Genomic DNA, 22,240 nt, shown 5'->3' on the forward strand with positions numbered 1-22,240 from the left:
TGAATATACAGTTTGCGCGAGGATACACACAAAAGAATACCACGTTGCTCTTTGCCTTTGTCTCTACAGTCTTACCTATCTACCGATCATGTTATTGTTTCTTTTCTCTGATATGTAAACACAAGATCTGTTTCATTTACGAATCTATATTTATTGGTGTATTAAGCTACATACCCCTCTCATCAAAGTGAGTGAGTGAGTTTAGTTTTGCGCCGCATTTAGCAATGTTCAAACACCAGAAAATAGGCTTCATACATTGTACCCATGTGGGGAATCGAACCCGGGTCTTCAGCGTGACGAGCGAACGCTTTAACCACTAGACTACCCCCACCGCCCCATCAATCAAAGCAGATACAAATACATAATCATTTCTATTTAGCACGGAAACAATATATTAGCAATCAATATAGGATGCATTCTACAAACAGAAGCATGCATTGCATAAGCCTGCTGCAAAAAGTGATCTGTCGCTTCACATGTTAGCCTTAGTATGTGCTGACTGTTGATTTGATATGTGAAGCTTTTATATATTATTGCAGAGCATTGGGTTTTTTCCTTGAGTATGTACACAACAGCTACCAGTGCCATTTAAGCGGATACTCACTCTGTATTACAAACAAAACTGACTGCATTGAAAATATACATCTGTAACAAGAAAAATGCGAAAAGACTGTAATGGACGAAATTATTTTCAACATAAACGATTAGGTTAAATTTAGCTCCATTATTTATTATTCATACACACTGCACAGAACAACTAGGCATAAGATCTAAACTGAGATTGATCTCTATATGGTAATCGGTCCTGGGAAGACTGGATAACGTTGTGTGCATGACGGCTTGTATTATTTTTCGGTCATCAGTGGCTGTCTTTTCCTGTTGGCTCTTTGCCAGATAGTTATGACGATCATTCCCACCATAACTATGCCCGCAATACAACACCCGATAATTGCCCCAACAAGCGAGAAACCTGTGGAAACAATCAAATGAGTAAGTGGTGAACTTTGGCTTTAAAAATCTAGCAAGAAATTGTTGAGGTCCTTAATCGCCCATACTCACACATTTGCACCAGGTAACTAAATGCAAGCAAATGTACAGTAATACTTTGAAATGGGTTCAAATGCATTAGTAGCAACGCGCTCACTTGTTAACATTGTCTGCAAAATACCACCAAATCAAACTGTGATCAACAACAGTAATAAATGTTTAATTAACTGGAAATGAATTTCCCTAATTCATTTGCTTTTTCAGTTGTATTACATGTATTTCAATCATTAGCAAGCTACGTAAATATAGCAGTCTTGCTAATTATTAACAGGTGCATTTCATTAGAGACGTACCGGTATGAGTTGGTTGCGGAGTAGATGTCAAATAATAGCTTATCTTGAATCTTCTGCCGGGATTGTGATTTGAATTAGTCCTGAATTTTAGGAACATAGAAGAAGCGAAGCCTGTTTTAGTTGGTGTGCTTTCTCCGCACCAGCGACCAAGCGAGGAAGCACTGGAGTCAGAGCCTAAACCAAACAGAACCACACAATAAACATATTAAAAAATTCATTTGAATGTACACCACAGCGTGTCAGTGTGATAAAAGTAACAACTGTACACGTATACTATTTGATGGTTCTGAGACCCCAGAGACATCTTGAACACACCGTATACTGTACATTAACATTCCATCCTGACAAAAATGAATAACAGTTTATATGCTAAACACTAATTCCAAATTCATAGTATATATACAGTCAACGTTTTAGTCCTTAAGCTGCTTTTCTGAACACAGAGTTCATCCATTCCTACGAACATTCACTTATTGTTAGCCATGTCCGGAGTGAAAGTGGAATTAGTAAATCCACAGCACTGAGTGATCTACCCTGCTCACGTGATCAATGGTTGGGTTCTATTTAGTTCTGAATTACATTCATGAACTCACTTCTATTATACCAGACGGATTGATGCTTGATTTAATGCTGCCTTGTATGTCCGTGATATCACACAATGGTAACCTTGTGTTATGAATAGGTAAACCACGTGTTATGATCAGATCGTCTGAGGGGAAAACACGAGGACGCATGTAATGCTACAGTAACTATATTTACAAAAGCATCCCAAGGGTCTCTTAAGCGGTATAGGAGTTATTAGCTTTAGACGCTTATCTGCTTGGACACTTACATGTCTTTTCTGAAAATGAAGATATGAGTTATCCGTTCCAACTGTCACCTGATTTTGTTTACACGGTCATTTATTATGTGTCATCGTACCCAGTAGACACAGAACTAACATCGTTCCCGAGCACCTCCATAGGAAAACACAGCCACCTTACTATAACCAGCACAAAGTACCTGTACCGTTCCTGAGTACCTGATAACCAGAACACAGTACCCGTACTGTTCTGAATATCCCCTAGAAGAACATATCCGCCTCACCATAACATTACACAGTACCCGTACTCGTCCTGAGTACCTCCAAAGGAGAACATAGCCCCTCACTGTAACTGAGTGCCTCAGTAGGAGAACATAATCACCTTATCATATCCAGCACATCGTACCCGAACTCCTTTCCTGAGTACCTTCACAGGAGAACATAACCACCTCACTGTAACCAGCACACAGTACCCGTACTGTTCCTGAGTACCTTCATAGGAGAGCTTAACTCCCTCACTATAACTAGCACGAGTACCCGTACTGTCAATGAGTACTTCCATGGTAGAACATAACCACCTTACCACAAACAGCACACAGTACAGCCTTGTTAATCATTGAACATGTCTGAAATTACTTGGACACAGCCTAAGCTTGATTAAGATTATGATCAATCCAGCATGGGGTTGTCTTCAAGTGATGTCATATAAATTGCTGTAAATATTTTCTTGACCACCCACGACATTTTCTAATCATAGTTTATATCGACAAACTTACATTCAAGTGGTAGTCACAAAATCTTTGTTGGAATATTCGTTGTCAAGTCATCATGTCATGCCATAGTATGACCAAACCACGTATGCACTCTATATAAAGCTGACAAAAATATGAATATTGGTTGCGATATTCATAATGATCAGTCATACCATCAAACGCCTCCACGTACTCCATTCGACACCCATCAGAACTGTCTAGGATTGACTTCAGAACGGCGATTTGGATGCTAAGGACGCTATCACCTTTAATCTTCCACGTAGACTCTGTGAGCCTAAAACAAAAACAATATGACGTACTCATTGTCTGCGAGTGTGGCAAACTGATGATGAGACTTCACAGTAATACATATCAGGGATTGGAGGTCTAGTTGCATACCCGAAGCTGTAAGAAGCTGATAAATCATTTTAATTCACCACCAAAACGAAGAATTTGTTAAGCGTTCGGCTTGAGCGAAAAACCTGCTCAGAAATGTGTGTTACTGAAACGTTCGAGGTTTACATCATCGATGGGACGCGCTGTCCATGCCTATCTAGACCTACACGGAGTTTACATATATACTCTTAATTTTACAAAATTTGACAAATTTGAATTTTATAAAAATATTTGGCACAAACCAATCCATGGTGCATCCCAGGAGAATGGTTACCGACGACATATGTTTGAAAAAGAAAAAGGCTTAACAAAAAGGCAACGTTGCTCACGTCTATAGTGATTCGGTAAGACCCACGCTCATAAAATGCAAGAGCATCATGACATTGTTTATCACCCTCTGAGCTGAAGTCTATGACTGTAGGCTTTAAAAAGCCAGATTATTGGTACTCCACATGCACTACTTTAAACCATTACATACAGCAAGAGAATGAAAAGCTCAACGACACGTTTACAATGACGGACATCTCAACATGATATGGTAAGGCACTTTAGCGTGTCCATACAGACCATCTCAAACCTATCAACCCGATACAAAAACACTAAATGTGTCAGTGACAGACCCAGGTCAGGGTTGACCTGGAGTTACCACCATAGCCCAGTATCGCTACATCTGGTTGAGGCATTTTCGTTCAAACACCACGGCCGCATCACCCACAACAATCCACATCCTTGGACTGCTCCGAATCTCCCATTGGCTATGGAAAGCCAGCCATTTTGGGAGAAAACCTGTTCAGCGTCACATCGTTCCCAACATCAACGTGATCTTTAGAACTTGACAATGCTCGACCTCACGTTCACGTGTTTGACAGGTCTTCCTCCAGAAGGACAATGTACAGTTGTTACCTTTTCCTTCTCGATCATCCGATTTGTCACCCACTAAACATCTATGGGATACTCTTGATCAACGCTTGCACCAGAGTAATCCGCCACCCCAGACACCACAAGACCTGCACTTCAGCAAGTGCACCAAAACATTCCTCAAGACAGCATTCGGCATCTCCTTTCTTCTATGGGTCACCGCTGACAGGCTGATATCGACACTCATGGTGGTCACACCATATATTGACATTTTACTCTGACCAAGTGACTTCAACAGCTCTTTGGTTTTACCAGCCACTTCCTGGATAATCATGTTTTGGAAAATTGTGATCACGTATTATACTCAGTAAGTGACACCAAAACAGCATGCCATGTTTCTTTTTTGAAGAGCATTTATTGAAGCGTTTAAAGCTTTGTTCTCCATCATGATTATCTTCTAGCCTTTTGACTGTAATGTTTTATAAATGACTGAACTTGTAAATGTAATCTCAGAATGTATATGTTTCAGTTGTCCTTTTATGAGTAGTCCATGTATACTTTCATTTATAAATTGCTGATAGCAGTGCATGAAGGGTTGACAGTTTGAGGTGGGTTCCCAACCGATTCTCTACTTATGTTTAAACCTCATCGTTTGATGATACATACCTCGGGCTATCGAATGGATAATTTGGCGACGTAAAATAATCTGTCACAACTGAAGCTGAAAGAACCGTGGTCGATGAAACTGAAATAAAGAATATTAACGAAACAATAAACTGTATATCTAATATTAAGGACGACATCCTGAAGTCGCTGTTATCATTGTTATCGCTGTCATCAATAATCCTATTTGGCACAGACTCATAATGTCCTGTGGAAATGTCTTTCTTCCTCCAGTACCTAGTTGTGCAAGCATCTGTGATGCGTCTTGACAGAGAAGTACATGTATTCCTTTATCACATGTGTACAGTATATCCCCCATCGGATTCAGATCTTGAGATCTTGAAGGTAACTTTATTAAATCGAAAGTACAGAGAAAGACCTCAAGAAAATTAATATCCCAAGATCAAATGCAGTCGAAGGGCTTGGTGGTACCCTGGTCAAGGAGTTGGTTGAGACATACGTTAAGGATGATTTGGACCAGAAATGAAGTCGGTTAATTGGTTATTTGTTGTTTAACGACGCAGTAAGCAGTATTCCACCTGTATGACGGCGGTGCTCAGCAACATGAGCATCGATCTATACATTCGGGATACGATGACCTGTGTCGACCAAGTCAGCGAGCCTCAACAACCATTAGCAGCCTCACACGACACGTTCTACTCATTAATCATTTATTCGATCAAAAATACAAATTTTACTGAGTCAAAGGGGATTTTTGTGGCATCCCCGAAAATTGCTGGACATTGCACTTGGCTTCTCTTTGGGAAACGCAGGATCCACTGCCGGATGAACTGGATTTAAACATCAAGCAACCAAATCTTTGTCTAGGAAAGGAAGCACCCACAACTTTGTATTGGAAAACATAGTATTTACGATGATGATTGCTTGAAAACGAAACAGAGAACAAAGCTGCTGGAGAAGTATTTACAGTATTGGAAAGCAATGTACAAAATTTGTGTTTATGCGTATGTCGACAAGACAGCATATTAATAGATCGTCCCATACTTGCATGGCATAAACGTATCACTACTCTAGTGTTGCCCTTAGAATGGAATTGTATGATGTGGCAGGCCCAATACTATGGGAAACTGTTTCTCGAGTACGCCATTAAGATTCTGTTTAATGCTAACACAACGAAAGCATTCCAGTTTTTTTGAGGATCGCAAGTTAGTTATGAAGAGTTGTTTCCCTTTGGTTTGAGGACCCGGAGTTTTGAATCTTAATTCACTCGACTGTATGTTTTGTTTTGTTTTTATTATTTATTTTTTAATATGCTATAATTTGGTTTCTTTACTAGCTGTAACCTGTCACAAATGTGAAATGTTCTATGTATCGTCAAACCGGCATTGACTTCAGTCTACAGTATTTTAAATTACCATTGAAGTGGCCAGCTCTGAGATAAAGTTGTAAACCATCGACTCTACCGTCTACGTCGATGTGCAGTCTTGCGGTGATGACATTTCCCGAACTGATGTATTGACTGTCATATATCCCACACCACCTCCCGGGAGTAGTGGAGCCATTGTTGCCTACAGTATCGTCACCTAGATGCATATAAGAATCAGTGCCAATAATTACATTAAGGATAAGTGATACAGCGACTGCTGCAGCTGATATCCAAGTCCTTTAAAGTGGTAAACTACCGATAGATATAAACAATTTGCAAGGCAAAGTGCATATTTTCATTTTCGATTCTGTAGTTGTTGATACTATTTGAGGCGTTTGACATCTGCATGACACTCTTGGATAATAACAAAAAGCTCAATATTAATTTTAACAAATGCAGGGGAACTGTAAATGTAAATGCGAGGGTCATTCACATATTCTCACCATCGTAAAGTTCTAGATAAGTCCAATAACATGTTGGTTCGGCGGGTCTTTCCACGTAAGTGATATTAACCTGGATGTTTGTGCCTGCTGGTGCATATATAGTCCAGTGACAGTCTTGTGAACTGTAATTTTTAGAAATCATACATTTTTAGACGTTTACACATTTTGCGCTTTGATTAGTATTTTACATTAGTATCCGATGTAATAAACCCAGCAGATTATTTTTATTTTAATATTTTATGTATAGTTATACATAAACTACAAACAAACATGATCGTACCGCCCATATGGCCCAGTCACGATTGTATCCTCATGTGTGCTGACGTTGACTATTCTTCCGCACCTAAATGTCTCTGCAAGAACAACACATGACATTCTTTGATGCTTGAAACCATTTGACTTTGAAGCGTGTATCAATATCACTGTGCGCACTGTGACTTACTCAAACATACCAACAAGAACAAATGAACGATGAATAGTTTCTTGGAATTATCATTATGAAAATATACTGAACGACATGTGATCAAAACGACCAATGTGTCATCATATAGATAACACTGAACCTTGTTTCCATGTGATCATTAATTGTAAATAACATTTCATTTTTTACTAATCATGTGCACAAACGGACGCTTCTTACCATTAGTTTCAAAATATTTCAGTTTGAAGCCTCTCTTGTCCTTTGAATTCTGTGTAGTGAACCGAACTGTCATGGCTGGTCCAATACTCTGGAGACTAGGCCTTGACAGACCACACCAGAATAAAATGGTATCATTATAAATGGAAGGTCCTGTAACAATCAAGCAATGGCTGTAAGCTAAGAACTAATTCAATTCGACTAGAAAATATATCATATCGTTTACGGACTTCTAAAGAGCATATTCAAGAAATGCAATTATATTGCTAATTCAGGACGGAGTGCACCGACAATGTACGTTTACATTCAGTTTTGCATATGGAGACATGAGAACATTTAGAAACCTATTACATTGCAGTATGTACGAAAACAAGTACAGAAGCTGACTGGGAGTGTGTGAGTCACGTGATTTGACGGATACACTAATGCGTGGTTACTATTATCGTTACGAGTTATATTTGTATTTATTTTACTGTTTTGATGTCAGTTTTAAAAAATCAGTTGAATCATTTGAAGTCAGTAATGTGACTCAAACAGATCAGTTAAAGTCAAATGTTAAGCAATAGCTATTTACAGCAAACAATTTCGGGTTGTCGCAACGTTGTCACACCATGACGTTTCGTTGTTACAACGTTAATTCTACGTCGTCTAAAGCTAAAGTTATTTGATGCTGGCGTATTTTACGTTGTCTTAAAGTTCTATTTAGCGTACTATTTAAACAGTACGCAAGAAACAAAACACAAGTTTACTTCAATATATTTATTCGTCAATTTGCATATTGCTCTAGTCGTGTTTTCCTGAATCTGTACCTGAACAGCGAAGAAATCTCAACGTGGAATGTTTTACAGAAAACTCCACCGTGACAATGTAAGAAACTTTGAGCCCAAAGCATAACGTTTCCTCAACGTAAATTTGCAACACTGGTGGAACGTTGTGACATAACGTTATGAAATGGCGTAATACTAACGTTGTGACAACGTTGTGGTATTGTTAGTGACTGTATCCTCAAAGGTGGTTAAAGTATCGTAAAATTATTCTCCTCCTGAGAGGGTACGTGTGTCTCAAAACTGTCACGGTTTAATTTTTGCTTACCTGATTTTAAACGTAGTATATTTGTTCCTTTAAAAAACTAAACTTTCGTAAATCTCCAGCGGCTGAATGGATGGTGTAAATCCATAAAGGGTCCATGCATATAGCAAAGGTACTGTAAGTCCCCATGGACCCTGGTACGGTGATCTACCTTCAGTTTTTGGCGGTCTATAGCCCGTTGTTTCATTTATCTTCCTCTATAGTTACATTGTTTTAGATTTAGTTGCTAGTTTGGAATATCTATCTGTGATAGTCTTGTTGTTTTACTGTCCTTCGCTGACAAGACTTTCTACCATTCTCTTTTATGTATGATATTAATGGTTCAATATTGCCGATATGACGTTACATATTAACTCACTCACTCACTCACTCACTCACTCATGACGTTACCAAACTACAACCTTCCCACAACTTTCTGTAAACTAGATGAGTTACCATTGAAGGCTGTGACGCGGCTACCTTGGCAGCTGAGATAATGCTGTGACTCCGTCTGTACGTCCGAGTCAATGACGTCGATGTGCACCATCATTTGGGGATCTGACGCCGTGATTACCCAAATACAGTCTATATCGCTGCAACCAAGAACTGTCAAGTGAACCCCACAAACTCGGTGTTACATGTATGTCTTTTATCTTTAGTTTTATTTCAGTTTTAACTATAAAATTTGTGAGCACTTTACGATTAGACGTGATGGTCTACAATGCGTTCACATTCACCTCTATACATTTAACTAATTTTGTCAAATATATTGTTCTTGAGTCCGGTTCAACGCTTTTTTGATAATTATAAAACATATGTGATGTGTGGTATTTTCTAACATTTTCGTTAAAGAAAGCTATAATTTCATAAGAAATAGATTTTTTAAAAAGTTGACCCTTACTTCCGAGATTTAACTGGGTATCCGGGAGACTGGAGAAAGTTTGGGTGTGTAGTGGCATTGAGAAATCGTGGACCACAAACTTTAGTAGCAGGTGGAACCACTGAAAAAACCAAGTGTGTATATCTCATTATGTTTTAAATGGGAGGTGTTTCTTCGTTGCCCAGGAAAAAATAGAATTAAATTTACAGCGAGTGCACTTTTACATTCCAGGCCTACCAATCTCTCAAGCAAAAGATACCAAACGTCACCTACAACTTCAAGCATTGAGGCACACACCTTTACGTGAACTTGGAGACACTCGGAGGCGAAAGCCCGTTCCACTGGTATCGCTGCCAGTTTTGAATACCAATTTCACACGAAGTCTGTTAGAATAGTAGGGACCAGCTGGGGATGTTGATGAATTTCCACAAAAATTTCCGATAATGACTTGTTCATGATTATATTCTGGTAGACACAAATAGAAACAAAATGTAACATTTCAGCAATAAACTCTCATGCGTACATCGTCTGCCTCTCAGGTCGGTTATAACACACTTTGCAAACATATAGACATATAAACACATAAACGAACAAAGAACAAAGCCCCTTTACTAATAACAATACTATTAAACTATGTAGTCGTTTGTTGTAGTTGTTACTGCTTTGATAAAAATGTGCCTGTTTTACAATTCAGCTTTAATATAGCCCTACAAAAACGTCACGGGGATGGCAGGCCATCATGTATGAACTAATAGCGTTTAACCCTCACCCCGGCCCTTTTTCGTCACATTCCCCCGTGCTCGCAGATAAACGAAATAACAATCTCAAGGGAGAGAGTCAAATATTTACAAGTGTATTCCACCTTACACCGAAAGTTCTGTAAAATTCCGAAACATTGGCATTGTGTAGACGGTTTAGCTCTGATAAGGCAGCGTGTGTGGTCGTGCTGGTCCTTGGACTTGCTAGAACATTGGACTCCAGTTGGCGGGTAGACAGCCTTCAATGTATACACATGATTCAAGTTGAAAAAAAGTATGTATGTCATAACATCCACATCCGTTACCTGTAGACAGAGTTACAGAGTCATTATCACATTGGGGATAGTCGCCGTCTATGTCTGATGATAAGACGTCAAGCCTCCAGTTCCCTGACCACATAGGAACAAACAACATCTCGCAGTGAAGATTGCTGAAAAAAGTTGTAGGATTATGGATTACTGTTTTACGTCTCTTTTAGCAACATTCCAGCAATATCACAGTGTGGGACACCAGAAATGGGCTTCACACAATGTAAGCGTGAGGGAAATTAAACCATTAAATGTTTAGTTACAATATATTTGTACACTTGAGGTAGAGAGAAAACAAAACATTTCTCTTAGAACACTACGATGCCAAAATTTGAAGGTATCAAACCATCAGCGAGATATGTGCATCATATATAACAACATAACTGGATCAGTTAATGCTGAGATACTAGTGACATGAATGGTGTAATAATTTCCTCAGCAATAGGACAAAGGTATGACCCGTGGAGATCCGTGTCAGAATTGGTCTTATGCAATCCTTGTAGGTTGTAAGATATGATGCATGTCATTGTATCGCAAAGTAGATCGACGTACATGGTTTTCTTCTGTGGATTTTCTGGCCCAGAGGTTTAATGACATGCTGAAATATTGTGACGATAACCACAACAAAACACATCAAGGCACATACCTGTAGATGGAACATATTCTGTAAACGCATCACCATTCAAACCAGTTACCAGTTACATAAGTTACATGGTAATGAATGAGATCGCAATGACCATGGTAATGAATCCGTGGATTCTATACAGGTATAGCCCGGGAGATACAGGTGTACAGAGATAAGCCACGACTTACCTGGGATAAGAATCGGGGTATCCAGGTGAGACAACGTATCTGGGACTCTCGTCCATGTATATAGTCCGATGACAACTGCTCTCTGTATATGACATTTGGCAATTCAGTTATGATGGCAGAGCTCAATATTTGTGCTGATTTTGACAGTATACTCTATATGGACAGTAGAATACACTGTATCACTGTGTTGTCACATTTGACACGCCTTCAATATATCATTTGTCGACTGGCCTGAAAACGTTCATGTGTCACGATTTGGAGAAATGTCAACTTTACCAGATGACGTGAGATTAAGAAGGTGTAATGTGAATCACGTTCGTTTTCCGTTCTATTTTCCACAGTTATTCAGATTTACAAAGCTGCAATCAGTCTTCGTTAATCGTATTTCTCAGCACAAAAATGCATGTTTTGCGGCAGTCCCGCTTTCAGATAACTAACACACATTCAGTTCAAAACAGTAAAGAGAACATATGTTGAATCTTATAAACGATGATCAAGTTCATATATGAGTATAAAAATAAAGGCACATTTACCCGGTCTCGCAATATATTCCACCTTCAACCCATGGCGAGTTGAAGAGCCATCTGCTGTAAACTCTATCAACAATGAATCCTTCGAACCGTAGAACGTAGTTCGAATCATTGATTCATCCAGTTCACCAAGATATTGGTCCTCTGAAGTGCAAGGTCAGATGCATCGTAATTCGTCGTCTGCTATAGGTGGTTGATCAAAGGCATCCAGAATATTTGTGGCCAAATACATAATTATAGTTCATGAGAGTTTTTCTGTAAGATGTATTTGAAAGATTGTGCATTTCATGCAATCCTTATATCGATTTTTCCCTAGGCACTTTTATGTTTTCTGTTAAATTATTTAAAACGTACAAATACATGTACATGTGTGCAAACAGACATTTTAATAATTATATTTTTAATTAAGTTAAATAAATTAAATTTTTAATTTCGTTCAGGTACAGTGACTAACCAGAAGAGGACTTGGACATACGTTTAAGTCAGTGGACACATACATATCTTGGTCAGATGCAACATATGTTAATCTGTCTACCCAGATAGAACAGATTCTATGTTAAAATATGTTCCCATCAAGTACAGATTCTAGTTCTTATTTGACTGACTCATATTGGTGACTCAAACCCACACTCTAAGATTAAGACATGTGACTGCCAACACACGAAGATATGGATCTAACCAAATTAAACCACCGAGGCTTAGTGTATTAGTGTATTAGTATATTAGTATATTGTAATAGTATATTACATAATTTGTGTAGCACTCTGACAAGTCACAGGTCCGACGGAATGGATGCATAAATGCTTCTTTGGCAATAGGGATTGTGTCTAGATGCACATGGACATATGTTACATGTTGCGATTAAATCTTCAAGATGACTCTGCTGTGTATGAAATTGAGACACTGTCCCTTTCTGAGGCAGTGTTCGGTATCTTGAAAGGGCGATTAATAAACTATGAGACAACCTTCCGTCCAATAAACGGTATTTGAACGACTTGCATCATGGCTACATTTACTTCCAAAGGACCAAAAATATAAAACGAACCAATCGAAAGGTGAGCACGAAACCTCAAATGAGTTAAGCATCAAGTGACTTAATTGATTTCAAGTGATTTCAAGACGCAATATGCCTGTTGTATTACAAACGTAACAAAATCCAGTACTATTATTGGATTATTTTTAAAAATGCTTAGAATATACCTTGAGTTGTATTTCCATTAAATACACGAACTACGTTGCCAGTCGAAACGTCACCTTCAATCGCCACAGCAATAGTATTGTTTTGGTTTTCTGCTGTTATAATCCATATGCACGTCAGATTCCTGAAAAAGAAACAACATTCATAATAGTCATGTGCCTTCCCTGAGCTGTAGGGCCCTATTTACTATACGAATTTACTGTCTGAAATTTAGAATTTGTTTAGTGGCATTCTAGAAGCTGCTAGTACAGAGATGACACAACCTAATGCATGATCAACTTCTATATCTTAACAATCGTTACGACGTTTCGGTGTGGGTGGTGTTTAAGTTCCTTGATATCTTAGTCACTCGAACTACCGACAACACTATCCAAAACTCTGTCTTCTGCAAACCCACCTACAGTGACCAGTACATCCACTTTGACTCTAACCACTCTCTCAGAACGACTCTCTCCAATCTTACCCGCCGTTCAAATTTAACCTATCGCCTGTCGCCTCTCAACCGGAACTTAAACACCAACGGCAGGTTTTCACCCAACTTGAGAACTATCCTACTAAATTTGTTGAGCCCAATATGTAACTTTCTTTGGTGCTTTTTTTCTCACACTTGCTTTTGTTACCACATTATCTTATCTTGTATGTAAACTGGTGAACCCCCATATGCTTGAAAACGGTATAAGAACCTATATCGACATGTAGAGTAAATCTGATCATCCGTAAAGTTCTGTCGTCTCTGTACTTCAGGCAGTGACATGTTTCAGTACGTGTATGCAACCTATCGTCAGTACAGATTGGGAACATGGTCGTCTTTTTCGTATTTCCAGCCATAGGAGATCTAGCTCAGGCAAATTTCAAACACGTTTAACAGCTCATTTGACTTCCAGTATGTTTCATCGTGCTAACTGATACTATGTATAGTTTCATAAGTTTATGCTATATTGGTATTATAGCAATATTCCAACTCTATATAAATGATGATAGTCTTTGGATGTTAAACTCAACATTTCCTTGAAATGTTTCCGTTTTGCCAGTGCCAGTATGATCAGAAATGCCTATTCATATGCCTTAAGGAACAGATCACGAAAAAGGTACTTTGCTGAAAGTCTCTTCATGTTTATAGAATCATAATACATGGATAGATAGGCACATGTAAGCACTGAGTATCAGGAATGAGTTGGGGTGAGTGGGTGAGTTTATATTGTGTCTATGTGCATATATGTGTGTGATGTTTTGTTTATGTGCATGTCTCTCTCTGTCTCGCTCTCTCTCCCTCCCCCTCTCTCTTTCTCTCTCTCTTTCTCTCTCTCTCTCTCTCTCTCTCTCTCTCTCTCTCTCTCTCTCTCTCTCTCTGCGGAGACAAGATGGAACCGACTTACTTGAAGTAGGTGTAAGGATACCCCGGTAAGGTGAAGTTCCCCACAACTGATGTGGCTGTTACCCTTCCACCGCATCCTGAAAATGTCGTATTCTTTGAGCTACGAGTTGTTGAATAGGACTCTGTACCTGCTACATTAGAACTAGAATCCTTCTTGCAATATTGTCGGTGGTCATTTTTGACCGATATTACAGATTTAGCACTACGTAACAATTCTCATAGCACTAGAGACTCTGAGAAGGTGAGGGATCATACTAATAATTATCTAATTTATGTTGTATCTTCATAGCCTAGCATGGTGTGGATGAAAATACATTATGTTGCACTATTTATTTGTTAGTGCTCATGGGTCTATCATAATCATGTTCTTACTTTCAACGTCGATGACTGAGAGGGAAAATCCTATTCCTCTGGCGACAGAACCGGAAACAAACTCTATGTACATGGCGTCTCCGCTGCTGAGGACACTGCTTTCTTTTGTTTCGTTGCCACACAGTTGCAACAGCATGCCACCCGCAGTATCTGATCCTGCTCATAAAAGGTGCTTTTGTTTAACAAAGTCATATCCCACATACACACATATATTCACATACAACATCACAAACAGAGGGAGACGTGCATATAGGTGTGCGTGTGTATATGTGTGTGTATATGTGTGTGTATGTGTATATTTTAGTGTTTGTGTGAATATATACGGCATACAGGCATCCTTAGCATCTCTGCATGTGGAAGAATTGTGTCGTAGGGTGTCAAATGTGCAAAGACGTAACGCCTATTCGAATACCTAAATTAAAATTAATATTAATAATACTAATGCAGATTTTGCAAACGTGAAAGATTTCGACTGTAATAAGCCTCAAAATTATTTGGCTTCTCACCTCCTAAAATTCATTGTTAGACTCATTCACTGTTTGCATTCAGCGACAAACATACGTTGTATCCCGTGTTGGTAAGTTTTACTGTGTTGTAGCCAGCTATTTATTTGTGGATATTAAGCTTACCATTAAAGAAGGACAAATTGTCATGCTGGCAGTCTCTGGAATCGTCTAGGTGAAGGTATGCGACATAAACGCCCACAAGATGATTCTTTGAAGAGGCACGTATCTTCCATCCGCAACTCACGTTGCTAGAAAAACAGAGTGAAGAAACAATAAGATGAACTTCGAGAAGTTATTCCGATTTTGCTCATAATTTTGTAGGGACACCTGTTTCAGCACTGATTCTCAGTGATCCATTCATGTAACTACCATTCTAATTTTGCCAGTTGCATCCTATTTCATACAAGGAGAGATTTCTGATGTTGGCGTTTTACATGTCACTGTTTTTATCCGTCAAGTTGTCCTTGGAGTTGTTCTGTTTGTAAATGATTTTGTCTGTTTAACCATTAGCCATTTCCGAAACACTTTGTAGAAAGTAATTTGTGTGAGCTTGTGTGAACTATAATGTGTTAAAGACTGCCATTTATGAACTCTTAAAATCTTGTATAGTATTGCTCCAAAAGTAAAATAGGATACCCATGAGCTGTTTGTCTTGTGCGAACGATTCTGTTTCGTTCTTAAAGTATCAAATCAAATTACTTTAGAAGTGTAACCATACGGGTGTATTTTAGCTCTAAATACAAGCAAAGTTCAATTCGCTTTACATAATATCCCCAGGCAACTAAAATGACAATTCAACATTGTTATAATTAACTCACGGTTGTAGTTTCTGCTGCAACCCTGTTTTAGGAAAATGTTGTCACTTACGGACCGAAAGGATGTGGGAATCCTGGAGATGTTACGTTTTGTACACCGTACCTTGGAAGTTGGATGTCTTTGAAACATGCATCTGTGAGAGATGTATATACTGCAGACATCAACATACGTTTTTTATATGTTAGTGTCGTTTTACATTGAGTGGGTAGAGTTAAACGTTCCCATGTAGGGTCCCTGGAGGAACGGGTGTTATGGATAAGGGGCCGATCATAATATATGGCTGGCGGGGAGTGGGGCTTGCCGGAATGACACGAGTAGTTGCGATTATGCTTATTATTGAGTTGAATGGATTGAGGCCACGGCGTCAGGGTGTTGTGAAGCAATCTAATAATGATGTTGTGATGAGATGTGAAGATGGTGAAGAGATGTGATTCCACGTTGGAAAACCAGGAATAATGCCAGGCCTCATAGTGCGAGGGGAAGCGACCAGGTGTAAAGATGTTTGCATTGTGCGATTCAAATAACGATGAAAATAACGAAGGAAACTTGAACAATGGAACAGTGAGGACAATGAAACACAATTTGACCAAATATCTCTCGGATTCCCGGATTACAAACTCTGTCTGTTACAGAAGTAAGGCCGGGCGGGACAACTTAAGAATGGCCAGCGAGTCCTAACTTGACACACAGAAGGGAGCAAGCTACAAAGACATATTTTACATCATTGGAAAGATCTCGAGGAGATGAACACGAAAAGTTCAGTTGCCAGTGTGTTCACGTGTTAATAAGCTCACAAATTGGCTCTGAAAATGCATTTCTGCAGAAATTTCTGGCAGAAATTTTTTTCCCCGCACAAATTCCTGGAAGACATTTTTTTCCTGCAGAAAGTTCTGTCAGAAATGTTTTCTTTCACTTCCAGAATTATCTTAATTTAACAAAATTAGAGAGTATAAGGAATGATACTGCTGCGTTAGTGGTAGTTTCATGTTTATTCCAAGTAATAAGCACTTAGCGTGATCAACTGATCTGATATTTTTGTTTCGCTACCAGAATTATCTTAGTTGAATAAGATTAAACACAATCGTTATATAATTCAATATAGACTTTCTTTAAATGATGTCGTTTAACCTGTTTAAATGTCAAGTTAGGACTCGCTGGCCATTCCTAAGTTGTCCCGCCCGGCCTTAAGTGTTGCTGTGGCTAAGATGAGTATTTGTCTGTCTACGTCCACACATCATATTTACAGTGTTCCCGCACCCCCAGCTACCAACCATCATTTCTCATGTACTTGCCTGTTTGGGCGGTTAGTCCGTGTGAAAAAATACTTAGGAGTACAGCTGATGTTATGGCTAACTTCATGGTGTGTCCCCAGCAAACAGCTACTGCAGTGAACCAAGCGCTGCAGTGTTATGTAGTCGTGATTGCGAAACCGCGACCTGAATAACAGCGAACTTGACATATCGACTCAGATGCGATAATAACGTCGTTTGCACGATGCGTTCATGTACTGGAAACAGAAATGCATGTTTTCTGTGTTGTTATCTGTCCAAATGAACATGCGTGTGTTCCAGTAACTATTCATTTATGTCCAGCCGTTTCCCAGTTTCACTCTAACACTATCAGAAGTTAATACAATATGTGGTAGACAGCCTAAACACTGTTCCAAGTTCAGCTTGTTCAGAGACATTCAAACGCAGTAAGTTTTTAACAGTGTCGTAATGGATGTTGGCGTTGGACCTGATGACTCAACAGGTGAGTGTTTGGTTGAGTAAGCCAGCTGGATTTTACCTCTCATTAACCGAGATTACCACGGGAGTGGTTTACGATGGTATATATCCTGCATTGGTACTTAACATTCTATTCAATGAAGACCAGTGTACGCTAATGCCACCAATGCATAACACACCTCCCTCCACCCCTTGTTTATTTGTTCTTTTAAATAAGCAACTTTTGGTAAGTAAATATCAATAACATGTTACATTGCTGGTAAACATGTCATTAAGACTTTCTTCATGGTCCCGACAGAATTGCTTAAGTTTGAAGCTCAGTGAGACAATACGGCGGTTCCTAACATATTTATGCAACAACACATAGCCAAAAATATTCTTTCTTTATATGTTATGGTCAAACTTGAAATCAATGACCGACTGGTCATTGTGCTGTGAACACAAACCGGGTATGCATGTAGTAACTTTAATCGGACAGCAATTGTCGTATGATATATCATTCTTTCACTCCATTGTGCTACATATGCAGGTGTACACAAGCGAGCAGGGTCCGATGATACAGATTACGAGACACGAGATAATATCACTTACATGCAGATGGGATCATATCCATGACAGTTACATGCTGACACGGTCTAAATTTGCCAATCAGTCGTACATGTGCTTATTTAAAGTTTTCCTAAGCCTCGTCATCTGAAATGTATAGTAGCTTTATGTGCCACGAACAATTGTTAGCTATGTAATGGAAACTACTTCTATCAATATAGATACCACGTGTAATTATATATAATTCTAAATCCTAATTTTTTGCCTAAATTGACACATTTGTGTGACTTTTGACCCTGACATTTCTTTTCCATCAGAGGACGGATATCACGTTTTCTGATTTTTCCCAAAAAATAACGAGGTCGCGTATCTACGTTCGGTGTAGACTTCCTTTTCTCTTACCTTATCTCTATTCGACTGTCACCATGACTGCTAACCTGTACCGATACAATTACGATGTCACTGTACCAATTGTCTGTACAGATAACGGTAACGAATCGTATATGTATCTGTATGTTCAGATAAATCTCTATATTACTTTTTGTGTTGTGTTTGTTTCTTTGCTTGTTTTGTTTTGTAGCGTTTTTAGAATACGATTCTGTTCTGTAGACATCCAATGTAGAGATCGCGTGTCCGCATCTATTGCAAACTTCAGAGAGGTCGTTTGTCTTGTGTTCCCTGGGAACCTGGCTAGGGTAGATACGAGGGGATATCAAAAGGTTTTGAGCCTTGCATATTTATACTTGACAAATAGTAATGGACACGGCAACTTACGCATGTTAATGTCCTGGTTACATATTCCCGGTAGGATCACATAGCTGGATGCATTTCTTCAATGGCAGTGCCTTGTAGAGGAGATATACCCCCTAGTGAATGTGAAAAATGGAAAAGGTTGAATACAGAGCAGTTAATAAAGTTTCTTGTCCTGGAGGGCAACACAGCCAAGCATGTTGAAGGGCGACTCAATAAAGTTTCTTGTCCTGGAGGGCAACACAGCCAAGCAGGTTGAAGAGCGACTCACTGCTGTTTACAAGGAGTCTTCCCCTTCTGCTGCAACCATGAAACGTTGGGTGAAAGAGTTTCAGCGAGGAAGAGAGAGCTTAAATGATGACCCCCGTACAGGGCGACCCTCAACCAGTACCACCCAAGCAAACATTGACAAAGTGCATCAACTAATGATGGGAAATCGTCGTATCACCCTGCACGAGTTAGAAGATGCAACCGGGCTCTCATACGGATCCATTCACAGCATATTCCATGACAATCTCCACATGTCCAAGGTGTGTGCAAGATGGGTCCCAAGGATGCTTTCTGATGACATGAAGCTTTCTCGGGTCAGCGTCAGTGGCGCGATGCTGACTCGTTACCATGCCAATCCAGAAGATTTTCACTTTAGAATTGTAACCTGTGATGAAACCTGGCTTCATCATTATGACCCTGGGAGCAAGCAGGAGTCAATGGAGCGGGAACATGTCACCTCTCCAAGGACAAAGAAGTTCAAATCGACCTGGTCCCTAAAGAAGGTTATGGCAACTATTTTGGGGGGACAGTAAAGGTGTTATCTACATCGACTACTTGCCTCATGGTACGACAATGAATGGAGATTACTATGCTAACCTTCTGAAGAAGGTACGCCAGTCCATTAAAGAGAAGCGGCGAGGAAAGATCCGTCGAGGAATTCTTCTTCACCAGGACAATGCGCGAGTCCACACCAGTCGAGCTGCAATGGAAACTGCGCGCGAGTGCGGGTACGAATTTTACCTTACCCTCCCTATTCATCAGACCTAGCCCCTAGCGACGTCCACCTCTTTCCTCGAAAGAAAAACACATCCAGGGCCAGAAATTTCAGGATGATGATGAACTTTTCGCTGATGTGGAGGGTTTTTAGGGGACCAAGATGTGGAGTTCTTCAGATCAGGAATCAGCAATTGGCAAACCAGATGGGAGAAGTGTGTGAAGTTGCAAGGGGACTATGTTGAAAATTAAAGCAGTATGAATTCCAAAATTTTGCTTGTTCACTCAAAACTTTTTTATGTCCCTCGTACTAGTGTTGACTGGGGAGACGACTTCTATGACCCGTTGAATAGCATAAAGCGAGGAGCGATGTTGCAAAATCATGTAAGGGAGATGTGAGAGTTGTATACAATAACGGGTCTGAATTTTACCAAGGGCCCCGTTACAAGCCACTACAAGATTGTTTTGCGTTGGTGACTGCGAACTTCATACCAACCCACATGTGAATATTAACAAGCCTGCCGAACACTGATTGGTGACTGTGTAGGCCATACCAACCCAAATGTGAATACACATGTATTAATAAACTTCTATAACACTGTTTCGTGACTGTGTACATCTTACCAACCCATATGTGAATATTTACAAGTTTCTATACCACTGTTCGGTGACTGTGTACATCATACCCCCCAAATGTGAATATTTCCAAGTCTCTATAACACTGTTTCGTGACTGCGTGTATCGTACCAACACAAATGTGAATATTTACAAGCCCCTGTAATAAGGTACTGTTACGTCCTGAAGCATTCATTTACCTTTTGTACAAATTAAATATTCATTTAAGTATCGATTTTGGTAAACGTGCTTCTTATAAAATTCTAGACTGTTGACGAAAAAGCATTATACATGAAAAGTACAGTTATATTCACCTACGCATGAAAATGGTGTGTTCACCAACATCGAGTACGCAGAATTTTAGGAAGGAAACTTTCGTTGTTTCAAACAGCGTACATGCATAAATGTCACATGTAACTGTACCGAAATAAGTTGTTGTTTACTTTTTATTTTCATTGTGATTAAGGGAAATAGTCACACATGAGGAGGAGTACCGTCATCATTGTGTGCGAGTTTACGTCAGTCCGCTTACGGAAACTGTACTATATTGTGCTGAATTGATTTGTAAAATGATCGGGTTAGACCTACTTCTATCTCTAGCTCCGATACCATTCCCATGCATGTTCTAAGACAAACGAGAATGTGTATTTATCGAGTAGACGAACGGGCCTCTCACAGTATGAGAAAATGATACACATTGTAAAATGAGATTGAGATTGGCTTTGCGTTTCAAACAAGACTTAGTGGCCGTTTCTCAACGCGGCATCAGATATTTTAGCCACACCGACACACGGTATTTGTAACAAACACCCATTGGAAATCTATTTTGAACTATATGAAGAATTCAAGGATTCGAACGAGGCAGGTGGTTTTTCATTATTGCTGTGATGTAATGTGTGAAACATGATCGAAATACGTGTGACGTGATTTTATAAACACTATGCAATTTGGCTGAAAGTTCTCTTTGAACGGTCAAGCAACATATGTCATATTTGGGATTTCACTTTCTCAGTAAAGTAGAAATTCTAGTACTTATCGCTTATCAGAGGGGTACACAAAGTACGCATTCTAGACTACCAGTTGTCCGACTTTCATTTTTGTGGAAGTCACGGTGGCTGAGCGGGCTAGACGACTGACTTTGTATGCTGGCGATTAGGTGCCTGACTCTGAGGGTGCGGGTTCGAATCCCGGATGGGACTCAACTAAAAAAGTACTAGAATTTGTACTTTACTGAGAAAGTGAAACCCCAAATATGACATGTTGCATTTGACCACTTTCTAAATGGCATCGTGTAATCATAGCTTTCGGTCGTGTGAGTACTTTACTCAGAAAGTGAAATCCCAGAATGGTTAAGGTTAAGTACTTTAAAATTTGTCCCAAATGAGCGGATGATATCACTGAATAAGATTTGGTTTCTAACAAGGAACTGAAGGAAACGTGAGTAGTTTTTTTCTGTTTTCCATGATATTTCCATGTACTTTAATACGGGTGGATGTGAAACTGAATATACTGTTTGCACCACGAGATGGGTACATTCAGAAGAGCACCACCTAGCTCTGACGATGTGAAGGTGGAAATATCACAATTTAGTAGTCAATTACATGGATAAAACCCACTTATAATATACCATACTGATAATATCACATCAAATCAACCTGAAAATAAGGTAAACCGGGTTAGTATTAGGCAAACCGAGTGTGATGATTAGCTAAACCC

The 22,240-nt window shown here is 39.4% G+C and overlaps 2 protein-coding genes across 2 annotated transcripts; one reads left to right on the top strand and one right to left on the bottom strand.

Annotated features, from left to right (window-relative positions):
- Positions 1-130: 130 nt before the first annotated feature.
- On the bottom strand, positions 131-17,307 carry LOC137277849 (cubilin-like). The gene is made up of 20 exons (XM_067809813.1): positions 17,195-17,307; positions 15,954-16,035; positions 15,210-15,334; positions 14,581-14,736; positions 14,210-14,285; positions 12,836-12,957; positions 11,639-11,779; positions 11,106-11,187; positions 10,290-10,414; positions 9,524-9,691; positions 9,248-9,347; positions 8,803-8,939; positions 7,282-7,431; positions 6,922-6,994; positions 6,642-6,763; positions 6,188-6,355; positions 4,815-4,893; positions 3,068-3,189; positions 1,341-1,514; positions 131-970 (listed from the first exon to the last, which is right to left on the bottom strand). Exons 1-20 carry the CDS (start codon positions 17,259-17,261, stop codon positions 846-848), a joined length of 2,394 nt encoding a protein of 797 aa, XP_067665914.1. The 5' UTR covers positions 17,262-17,307; the 3' UTR covers positions 131-845.
- A 1,815-nt stretch (positions 17,308-19,122) lies between these two features.
- On the top strand, positions 19,123-19,728 carry LOC137278838 (protein GVQW3-like). Its single transcript, XM_067811346.1, has one exon. The coding sequence runs from the start codon at positions 19,123-19,125 to the stop codon at positions 19,726-19,728; it is 606 nt and encodes a 201-aa protein (XP_067667447.1).
- The last annotated feature ends 2,512 nt before the right edge of the window (positions 19,729-22,240 follow it).

The sequence above is a fragment of the Haliotis asinina genome, chromosome 3, assembly GCF_037392515.1.
Source record: "Haliotis asinina isolate JCU_RB_2024 chromosome 3, JCU_Hal_asi_v2, whole genome shotgun sequence".
Taxonomy (NCBI): Eukaryota; Metazoa; Mollusca; class Gastropoda; order Lepetellida; family Haliotidae; genus Haliotis; species Haliotis asinina.